This window comes from Tachyglossus aculeatus, chromosome 9 (genome assembly GCF_015852505.1).
Source record: "Tachyglossus aculeatus isolate mTacAcu1 chromosome 9, mTacAcu1.pri, whole genome shotgun sequence".
NCBI lineage: Eukaryota > Metazoa > Chordata > Mammalia > Monotremata > Tachyglossidae > Tachyglossus > Tachyglossus aculeatus.
The window spans coordinates 4882713-4894801 of record NC_052074.1 but is presented as its reverse complement, the minus strand read 5'-3'; the positions used below and the strand labels follow the sequence as shown (position 1 = coordinate 4894801).

Here is a 12089-nt window from a genome sequence, read left to right as displayed (position 1 = left end):
CTCTACCATTTATTCATTCATCCATTCATTCAATTGTATTTATTGAGCGCTTTCCGTGAGCAGAGCACTGTACTAAGTGCTTGGGAAGTACAAATTGGCAACATATAGAGAGGGTCCCTACCCAACAACGGGCTCACAGTCTGGAAGGGACCACTTAAAAGGAATGTTGTTCTTTCATCTCTGACTAATGGTGCTAAATTTATGGCCGGCTCTCTTGTAGGGAGTCCAGTTGCCCACGTCAGCCATCAGAGGGGTGTAGAAATGTCCACCAGGCCATCTCTCAGCCCTCACTGTACAACCCCATCTACACAGCCAGGGTTTGACAGGAGTATTACTGACGTCGGGGTTGACAGAGTGAGACAGAAAGCAGGAAAAATGCTTAGAAAGAGCACCCACTGGAGAAGAAGTGTGGCTTAAAGGATAGAGAGTGTGAGCCTGGGAGTCAAAAGGGCCTGGGTTCATTCATTCAAACATTTTTATTGAGTGCTTACTGTGTGCAGAGCACTGTACTGTACTGTACTAAGCCAGGCTGTAATCCCGCCTTGGTCACTGGTCTGCTGGGTGACCTTGGGCAAGTCACTTCACCTCTCTGTGCCTCAGTTACCTCATCTGCACATCAGGCAGAAACTCCTCACCCTGGGCTTCAAGGCTGTCCATCACCTCGCCCCCTCCTACCTCACCTCCCTTCTCTAGCCCAGCCTGCACCCTCCGCTCCTCTGCCGCTAATCTCCTCACTGTACCCTCGCCTGTCCCGCCACTGACCCCCGGCCCACGTCATCCCCCAGGCCTGGAATGCCCTCCCTCTGCCCATCCGCCAAGCTAGCTCTCTTCCTCCCTTCAAGGCCATACTGAGAGCTCACCTACTCCAGGAGGCCTTCCCAGACCGAGCCCCTTCCTTCCTCTCCCCCTCATCCCCCCTCCATCCCCCCATTTTACCTCCTTCCCTTCCCCACAGCACCTGTACATATGTATATACGTTTGTACATATTTGTTACTCTATTTGTTTATTTTACTTGTACATATCTATTCTATTTATTGTATTTTGTTAGTATGTTTGGTTTTGTTCTGTCTCCCCCTTTTAGACTGTGAGCCCACTGTTGGGTAGGGACTGTCTCTATGTGTTCCCAACTTGTACTTCCCAAGCCCTTGGTACAGTGCTATGCACACAGTAAGCGCTCAATAAATACGATTGATGATGATGATGATGATGATCTGTAAAATGGGGATCAAAACTGTGACTCCTTGTGGAACAGGGACTGTGTCCAACTTGATTTGCTTGTATCTATCCCGGCGCTTAGTACAGTGCCTGGCACTTAGCGCCTAACAAATACCCTTAAAAAAAGGAGATATCTTTTATTACCAAAAAACTCATCGGGAAGCTGCATGATTTTATCAGCGCATTAACTATTCCCTCAGGGGGAGAGTGGAGCCCTCTGGAGTGCTAGTCTAGTCCTAGTCTTTTGATGATGTGTTTCTCCTCTCCTTATGTGTCCCTCGCCAACCCTCCCCCTTTATTCTTAAATTGAGAGCTCTTCAGGGACTAGCTAATGCTCATCTGGGTGTTTTTCCTTAGTGCTTAGCCCACAGTAGGTGCTTCATACATACCATTACAACTACTGAGTGACAAGCCAAACCAATTAGGGAAGGGACACAATTAAAACAGATTAGGATATGAGTTTCTTTTCAGAGTGGTCTGGCAATGTATACAGACTTCTGTTCGACAAGCTCCAATCAGATGAGCTACTTTCTTTTATCATAACCCTGGGACTCTTTTTTTCTCCTTTTTAATCAAATGTCAACATTCACCAGAATCCCCTTCCACAAAATGCTGCCAAAGATTCTGGAGGTTGCCTTTTACCCCTCTTCCCCCTCCTTCCCTCCCAACCTTCCTTAATCGTCTGAGTCTGTTTGAAGGCAGTCTTTGCCTCCTCCCTGTGAGAATATTGGGAAGAAATGTGAGCATTTCCTCTTCTCCCATTCCCTGACTTGTTCCTTTTGTTCTTCCCCCCTTCCCAGCCCCACAGCATTTATGTCCATATCTGCAATTTAGTTACTTACATTAATGTCTCCCCCCACCCACCCGCAAGACTATAAGCTCACTGTGGGCATGGAATGTGTCTGCTTATTATTGTATTGTCCTCTCCCAAGCTCTTAGTACAGTGCTCTGCATTTATTCATGCAATCGTATTTATTGAGGGCTTACTGTGTGCAGAGCACTGTACTAAGTAAGCACTCAATAAACGTGACAATGAATGAATGAATGAGCAGTCTGGCTAAAGAACAAATGTAAATCTCCTCAATCCCCTTAAGTCTCATTAAGACAAAAAATCGAGATGGCTTTTAATTGCTCCCTCTATCATAACTTCACGGATCAGTGATTTCTGAACCTTGTTTTGGATACTGCTCTTTAACCCGTGCTCCCGAAAATGTATCAGAGTTATGAAAAATGGATCATTTATGCTTCCATGTTAATCTGAGAATTTGGCTAACAGTAATATTTATTCAGAATCTGTCACGCTGAAAAAATGACCAGGATGGCTAGAGCCAGGCAGTCATAATGCAGGCGGAGTATTGCGTAAACATTAAAAGTTGATTTAGGGAGTCTCTAATAAAAAAGCATTTGGGGAGCACAGCTGTAGAAGAGTATAGATAAAACCCCAAGAGAATGAATTCCATTCTAACAAATCACTCGCTATAATGAAATTTTTTCATGGTCCCAGCCACCTCCATTAGCTGCGATACAGTTCGGATGCTATTTTTCACTCAAATCAGAGACGTTTTCAGTAAGCTGCTTGGCTTGACCCTGCCTAGACCCTGAGAGCTCTCCAGGGAGTAAGAGGATTCCCCTTAAATTTTCTAGAGCACCGGGAACTTGGTAGGGTTGGATTTTGGGTGGTCACTGACTGCCCTCAAGAGTACCTGAATCTCCTGTCTTCCCTCTACCCCCATGCCCAACAAAGACACACACACACACACACACACACACACACTCTCTCTCTCTCTCTCTCTCTCTCTCTCACTCTCTCCCCCCACCCCCCAACCTCCACCCCACTCCCCCAACAGGGACAGCTAGTTAAAAGCCAGAATGTCCAGTGTAAATTGAAAAAATAGCCACCCTGGTTTGGACTATTTTACCTGCAGCTCCAGAGACAGCAGGAGCAGGGTAGCCTAGAAACTAACAGTTTTATCATTTTCAACAACCTGGGATGAGCAATCAATCAACAGTCTCTATTGAGCACTTACTGAGTGCAGAGCACCATACTTATTACTGAGAAGACAACAAAAGAGTCCATAAGCATAATAATGATGGCATTTTTTAAGCGCTTACTATGTGCCAAGAACTGTTCTAAGCACTGGGGTAGATACAAGGTAATCAGGTTGTCCCACGTGGGGCTCACAGTCTTAACCCCCATTTTTACAGATGAGGTAACAGGCACAGAGAAGTTAAGTGACTTACCCGAGGTCACACAATAGACAAGTGGCGGTATCGGAATTAGAACCCACGACCTCTGATTGCCAAGCCCAGGCTCTTTCCAACATGAGCCCTTAAATTAAACCCCAGTGCTTCCTCACATGTTCCCCACCCCTGAACACTTTCAAAACTGCTAATGGTAGTGATTTAGATTTTTGAGGCCTTCTGAAATAACATCTTCTCTGGAAGGCTTTCCCCAATTATTTCTTACCTACGTCAATTCCCCCGACTACCATCATTTCTTCATGCACACCCATCCATACTAATCACTCAATCAATGGTATTTATTGAGCTCTTACTGTGTGCAGAGCACTGAACAAAGCACTTTTGTACAATTCGACATACAAACCCCACTCTAAGCACTTACTCTTCTTCGTATACATTTTTCCTATCTCTTCAATAGGTAAATCTCATGTTTGTTTCCCCTCTTAAACTGTACGTTCTTTGCAGGCAGGGATCAGGATCTTCGAATTGTAGTGCAGCTTTTCAAGCCGCATTCTGCATACAGAACAGACTGTAAGCTCGTCATGGGCATGGAATGTGTCTGTTATACTGTACTGTACTCTCCCAAGCATAATACAGTGCTCTGCACACAGTAAATGCTCAGTAAATAACGACTGACACAATAGGTGCTCAATAATTACTTCTGATTGACTGATTGAGCACACATCAAGTCAGCTCTGCATAAATAATTCATTTTACAAGGTTCAACAAGTAACTTCAAGGGCCCAGAAGCTCTTGGCCTAGAAAAGGCTCAGACTAGATTTCACCGTGGCCACCCATTCACATGAGCTGGTATCCAGCACAGGCTAGACATAGCCAAGCCTGCTCCACTGAGCTCTCCGAAATGAAAAGAAGGCTTTTGGGTGGGGAAGGATAGAATCACTCTGTATTTGCGTATTTAAAACAGCAAATTAGCACCCCCTTATTACCAAAGGCTTACCCTGATGGGTTGCAAAAAGCTGCCATGGTCGAAACAAAAGGTATTTCAAAGAGTACTCGAAACACACCCAAGTGTTTTCAAGTGGGACAAATTCAGTAGAAACCAAGGTGTCCCATAGGGCGCCATGATCAGCAAACACCTTTGTGGGCTCTTAGGACAAACGGGCGCTTGGATACAAATTTGTGCAAAAAACTACTCCTCCTAGTTCCTCAACATGGGTGGCTCTCTGCTATGGAAACTCTAGCACTAAACTTGTGCAACTCCCAGGGCAGAGAAACCACAATATTTAGAAACAAGAAACTTATCTCAGAGCTCAATTAGGGGCCAAAGAGCACATTTTCAAATGCCCCACTGAAGGTGAAGTTGCGCTGTTGGCGGGAGCTTCAGCATTTATGGAGGGACCCTCCAGAATCTCGGGGGGGCCCTAACTTTTGCATCCAGTTTGTGGCGAACAATTCCACACATTTCCTGCCCTTGGGCCCCACCCTTTATTGTCAGCAGCATTTTTTCCTTTTCTGACTCCTCCATGGGGAGTATAAACGGCCTTTTGTTAGGGGTGAGCTGCGGCCCTGTTCCTCCTTCCACCTCCTTGGATTTTTCCCTCCCTGGTTTTGCACCGGGCTTTCTTCGGAGGCCATGGAGGCGAATTGGGGAAAACTGTTGCTCCGGTTTATGGTGATGGATGGGGCAGCAATGGCAGCAGCCCTGGCCTGGCCAGAGGCTTCCTTGTGTCAGAAACAGATGTCCCGTCGAGCCCTGCCGAAGACTGCTGGACCAGATGGGAGGCCGGCCATGAATCTGCCAGGAAATTAGGGTCCAGGGACACCTCCATGAAGGCCACCGGACACACCCGCGAAGAGAAAACTTCCTCCAAGCAGCGTGGTCTAGTGGATAGAGCATGGGCCTGGGAATCAGAAGGACCTGGGTTCTAATCTCACTTGTCTGCTGGGTGACCTTGGACACTTCACTTATCTGGGCCTCAGTTCCCCCATCTGTAAAATGGGGATTAAGACTGTGAGCCCCATGTCGGACAGGGACTGTGTCCAACCTGATCAGCTTGTATCTACCCCAGCGCTTAGAACAGTGCATAACATATAGTAAGCGCTTAACAAATGTCATTACTATCATCACCCTGCCCCAAATTCAGCAGGCCACCTAAAATACAACAGACTGGATCCCGGGCCTGGAAAATGGGTGAAAGGGATCCCTGGAGTTCAGTCAGCTCTATCCAATCGATCATTTTTTATTAATAGCTTACTGTTTGCAGAGCACTGTACTGAGCAGTTGGGAGAGTACAGATCAACATTAAACAGACACATTTCCTGCCCACGGTGAGTTTATAGAGTCACCTACGCCACGGGTGAGCAGAGGGTAATGAAAATAATAGTTGCGGGGTATGTTTTGCACCTACTATAGCCATACACTGGGCTGAACGCTGGGGTAGATACAACCCAATCAGATGGGGCTCACAGTCTAAAACGGAGGGCGAACCAGCACTTAATCCCTAATTTAAGGATGTACTGTACCCTCCCAAGAGCTTGGTACAGTGCATTGCACACAGTAAGTGCTCAGTAAATACGACTGAATTGAACTGAGGTGCAGAAATGACTTGCCCAAGGCCACACGGTGGACAAGTGATGGAACCAGGGTTAGAACCAGGCCAAGCTGCTTCTCCCTGATCTACCTAACACTCCATCTCACCGAGTGTTGCACACTTCCACCATTCAAAAAAATAAATAACTAAATAACCACCAATGAAGAAACCGTCCTTCCTCCTCCCACCACAAACATCCTCCCATCTGTAAGGGTCCTTCCCGCTCCTGATTCTCCCCCTCCTGACACAAACCACCCTTTTCTTTTCAATGGTATTTACTAAGCGCTTACCATGTACCGGGCACTGTACTAAGCACTGAGATGGATATAAGCCAATCTGGTTGGACACAGTCTGTGTCCCCACACGGGGTTTGCGGTCTTAATCCCGTCTTCAGATGAGGTAACAGGCACAGGGAAGTTAAATGACTTGCCCAAGGTCACCAGCAGCCAAGTGGCAGGGCCACGATGGAGGCCCTGGAAGAGAAGCAGCGTGGCTCAGTGGAAAGAGCACAGGCTTTGGAGTCAGTGTCATGGGTTCAAATCCCTGCTCCACCAGTTGTCAGCTGTGTGACTTTGGGCAAGTCACAACTTCTCTGTGCCCCAGTTACCTCACCTGTAAAATGGGGATTAAGACTGTGAGCCCCCCGTGGGTCAACCTGATCACCTTGTAACCTACCCAGTGCTTACAACAGTGCTTTGCACATAGTAAGCACTTAATAAATGCCATTAAAAAAAAAGTACAATAGGTACCTGGAGGCAGATTTAGCACCGTTCTAGGACTCTGGGACTCTTTTTATTTATTGATCCCAGAGATTTGCCAAGGGAAGAAGCTGTTCTGGGCTCTGCAACCGCATCTGGTTACAAGCCCGCAGCCCAGGAGCCTGCCTCGTCCCTACAACACCGTGTGTCAGCTGAGGGAAGAGAAACCTTAGCACAGGTCCGGGCCTCTGCAAACCAACAGGACCTTCCCCATTACACACATTTCCAACCCATTTATTCGGTTTCAACCTCCTCCTCTGCCCCCAATTCCACAAGCAAGATACGATGAAACAAGCAGCGTGGCTCAGGGGAAAGAGCCCGGGCATGGGTGTCAGAGGTCATGAGTTTTCGTCCCGGCTCCGCCACTTGTCAGCTGTGTGACTTTGAGCAAGTCACTTCTCCGTGCCTCAGTTTCCTCATCTGTAAAATGGGGATTAAGACTGTGAGCCCCACGTGGGACAACCTTGATTACCTTGTATCCCCCCGGTGCTTAGGACAGTGCTTGGCACATAATAAGAGTTTAACAAACACCAACATTATTATTATTATCATTAAATAGCCCAGGCTTGGGAGTCAAAGGTCGTGGGTTCTAATCCCAGCTCCACCACTTGTCAGTTGGGTGACTTTGGGCAAGTCACTTCAACCCTCTGGGCCTCAGTTCTCTCATCTGTAAAATGGGGATGAAGACAGTGAGCCCCACAGGAGACAGCCTGATTACCCTGTATCTATCCCAGGGTTTAGAACAAGGCTTGGCACATAGGAAGTCCTAAATAAATACCATTATTATTATGATCTATGCCTTTACCTTAGTTACCGAGAATCCACAAGCCAGCCAGAAACCCAACGCCTAGCTGAATGAAAACAGCAGCCTTTGGGGATGAATTACAGCCCGTATCCAACTAAACGTTCGGGTTCCCCTCCCTTTGCACAATGCCTGGATTAAGCACCGGAGTCAAAACTGTAATTTGCAGAGGTGTTTGGAACAAAAAGACCACTCCCTCCTCCCCTTTGCCATTGTTCTAAATGACTGGGTCTGGGAGAGTCGAGCCCCACACCTTACAGGGCTAAAGTGGGGTGTAAACGCTCAATAAATACGACTGAATGAATGGAAGGGGTGCAAGGCCCTGGGGAAATCTTGGTTTGAAGACAAACTCATCCATCTGCACGCCAATTCCACGTTTTTGTAGTTCTGGAAGATTGGGGAGGGAAAGAGAGCCATGCATGTATACAACCACTAACTACCTGCCAGGATCTGAGCGTCTTGGGCCTTTGATTTTTAGGGGCTGTAATTAAAAAAAACAGGAAAATCGAGCAATCGATGCTATTACTAGAGCTCTCACTGTGCGCAGGGCCCTGTGCTACGGGATACTACACCGCAACAATAATATAATATAATTAATATAATAATATAATTCCCTGCCCGCAAAGGACCAAACACCTTTCTTTTGGGGAGGAGGCCAAAGGTGGGAGACCCAATTGGTTTTTGAAGGGATTCAATTCGATTATATTTACTGAGCGCTTACTGTGTACAGAGCAGTGTACTGAGCGCTTGGGAAGTACAATTCAGCACCAAATAGAGCCAATCCCTGCCCACAACAGGCTCATGGTCTAGAAGGGGGGGAGACAGACATCTTGCCGATTCATTCGATGGTGTTTATTGAGCGCCTTACTGTGTGCTGAGCACTATACTGAGCGCTTGGGAGGGGGCAATACGGCAAACTCGTGGCATTCATTCATTCAATCGTATTTACTAAGCGCTTACTGTGTGCAGAGCACTGTAGTAAACGCTTGGGAAGTACAAGTCGGCAACACATACAGACGGTCCCTACCCAAAAACGGGCCACCGGGGCCTGCATGGACGTATCGGGGGCCGGACCTTAAGGGGGGATGAAAAGCGTGCATTCACTCATTCATTCAATCGTATTTATTGAGCGCTTACTGTGTGCAGAGCACTGTACTAAGCGGTTGGGAAGTACAACTCGGCAACATCTAGAGACGGTCCCTACCCAACAGAGGGCTCACAGTCTAGAAGGGGGAGACAGAGAACAAAACATATTAACAAAAAAAAATAAACAGAATAAATACGTACAAATAAAATAGAGTAATAAATACATACAAACATATATATATATATCATCATCAACCGTATTTATTAAGCGCTTGCTATGTGCAGAGCACTGTACTAAACGCTTGGGAAGTACAAATTGGCAACATATAGAGACAGTCCCTACCCAACAGTGGGCTCACAGTCTAAAAGGGGGAGACAGAGAAGAAAACCAAACATACTAACAAAATAAAATAAGTAGAAAAGATATGTACAAGTAAAATAAATAGAGTAATAAATATGTACAAACATATATACAGGTGCTGTGGGGAGGGGAAGGAGGTAAGGCGGGGGGGATGGAGAGGGAGAGGAAGGAGGGGGCTCAGTCGATCATTCATTCATTCGATCGTATTTACTGAGCGCTCACAGGGTGCAGATCACTGCACTAATCAATCAATCAATCGTCTTTATTGAGCGCTTACTGCGTGCAGAGCACTGTACTAAGCGCTTGGGAAGTACAAGTTGGCAACATATCGAGACAGTCCCTACCCCAACAGCGGGCTCACCGTCTCTGGGACAGTACAATTCGGCAACTTTATTTATTTAATCGGATTTATTGAGAGCTTACTGTGCGCAGAGCACTGTAATAAACAATAGAGACCATCCCAGCCCAGCAACCGTGCAGCCCCCGCCCTCCGCGTGCGGGTGTATCCCTTCCCTCCGGTTGACCGATGGCGTTTCCCGAGCGTTTAGTGCAGTGCAATCAATCAATCATATTTATTGAGCGCTTACTATGTGCAGAGCACTGTACTAGGCGCTTGGGAAGTACAAATCGGCAACATATAGAGACAGTCCCTACCCAACACTGGGCTCACAGTCTAAAAAAGGGGTGCACCCAGTAGGCGTTCAATAAATACGACTGAATGACTGAATTGGGCGCTTACTGCGGTGCAGAGCAATGCATTAGGCGCCGGCGTTTACCTTGCAGCTGCTTGAACCTGCCCTCCAGCTGGTTGTAATTGTAGGGCACCTGCCCGGTGTACCCGGGGGTGGCGAGGGGCCCGGCCAGGCTGGTCGCCCGCTGTAATTCCATCATCGGGGGGGGGGGTGGAGGGGCGTGCGGAGCCCCCCGGCCCGGGCCCGTCCCGTCCCCGACTTGGGGGTCCCGGCTCAGCGCAGGGCTCCACCGCTCCGCATCTCCCCCACGACGCGCGCGCGCGCGCAGAAGGCCCGCCCCCCGCCCGTCAATCAACCCGGGCCCCGCCCCCCTCCCGCCAATCGGAGCCCCCCTTCTCCGCGCCCGCCAATCAGAGCCCGCGCCGCGCTGTCACTCAAGCGGGCCCCGCCGGCGGGCTGTCAATCAACCGGGCCCCGCCCCTCGCGGGGCTGCCCGTCAATCAAGCCTCCCCTCCCCCCCGCCGGGGGGGGCGTCGGTGACGTCACGCACCAGCAGAGGCAGCGCTCCATCCCCACTACTCCTTCATTCATTCATTCACTCACTCATTCATTCATTCATTCAATCGCATTGATTGAGCGCTGACTGTGTGCAGAGCGCTGGACTAAGCTCTTGGGAAGTAGATATATGTCTACATATATACATATATACATATATATACATATGCATATATACATATGTGCACATATATGCACACATATATATGCACACACATATGTGCACATATATGTCTACATATATATAGATATATACATTTATATACACATATACATATATGTATATGTATATATGTATTATACACACATATATACATACATACACATATATGCATGTACACATGCATGTACACATATACATGCACACACATATGTACACACATATCTGCATATATGTAGATATATACATAATACACATACATGTATGTACATGCATGCACATGTACATATATGTATATATCTACATATATGTGTAGGTATGTGTGTGCGTGTGTGTGCATGTGTGCACACATATATCTGCACATATGTAGATATATACATATATGTATATACACGTGCATATACATAGATGTATATATCTACATATATGTGTAGATATATGTGTGCATATGTGTGTGCATGTATATGTGTGCGTATGTGTGTGCATATATGTGCTTGGAAAGTGCACGTTGGCAACATATATCTACATATATGTGGATATATGTATTTATGTTGCCAACGTGTACTTCCCAAGCGCTTAGTACAGTGCTCTGCACACAGTAAGCGCTCAATAAATACGATTGATGATGATGTTGATGATGATGTATATTCATTCATTCAATCGTATCCATTCATTCAATCGTATTTAGTGAGCGCTTACTGTGTGCAGAGCGCTGTACTAAGCGCTTGGGAAGTGTCTATATGTATATTCACTCATTCATTCAATCTATCGTATTTATTGAGCGCTTACTGTGTGCAGAGCACTGTACTAAGCTCTTGGGAAGTATATAGATCTATATTCATTCATTCATTCAATCGTATTTATTGAGCACTTACTGTGTGCAGAGCACTGTACTAAGCTCTTGGGAAGTATACGGATGTATATTCATTCATTCAATTTCTTCATTAATTCATTCATTCTTATTTATTGAGCGCTTACTGTGTGCGGAGCACTGTACTAAGCTCTTGGGAAGTATATATATGTATATTCATTCATTCATTCATTAAATCGCATTTTTGTTGAGCACACTGTGTGCTTAGCACTGTAATAAGCTCTTGGGAAGTGTATATATATGTATGTTCATTCATTCATTCAATCGTATTTATTCATTCATTCATTCAATCGTATTTACTGAGCACTTACTGTGTGCAGAGCACTGTACTAAGCTCTTGGGAAGTACATATATGTATATTCATTCATTCATTCAATCGTATTTATTGAGCGCTTACTGTGTGCAGAGCACTGTACTAAGCTCTTGGGAAGTAGATACATGTATATTCATTCATTCATTTAATCGTATTTATTGAGCGCTTACTGTGTGCAGAGCACTGTACTAAGCTCTTGGGAAGTACATATATGTATATTCATTCATTCAATCGTATTTATTGAGCGCTTACTGTGTGCAGAGCACTGTACTAAGCTCTTGGGAAGTACATATATGTATATTCATTCATTCATTCAATCGTATTTATTGAGTGCTTACTGTGTGCAGAGCACTGTACTAAGCTCTTGGGAAATAGATATATGTATATTCATTCATTCATTTATTCATTCAGTTGTATTTATTGAGCGCTTACTGTGTGCGGAGCACTGTACTAAGCTCTTGGGAAGTATATATATGTATATT

General features: G+C 46.1%; 1 protein-coding gene across 3 annotated transcripts in view; it reads right to left on the bottom strand.

Moving 5' to 3' along the window:
* SPTBN1 (spectrin beta, non-erythrocytic 1) overlaps positions 1-12089 on the bottom strand; it is a 219942-nt gene that overhangs the window by 113319 nt on the left and 94534 nt on the right. For 2 of the 3 annotated variants that reach the window (XM_038751787.1, XM_038751788.1), the window contains exon 1: positions 9793-9919. The exons of the other annotated variant lie outside the window; for it this stretch is intronic. In XM_038751787.1, coding sequence (XP_038607715.1) covers positions 9793-9907 — 115 coding nt within the window. In that variant the 5' untranslated portion in view covers positions 9908-9919. Of the gene's footprint in view, positions 1-9792; positions 9920-12089 lie in introns of those variants that run through there. 3 annotated transcript variants of the gene reach the window in all.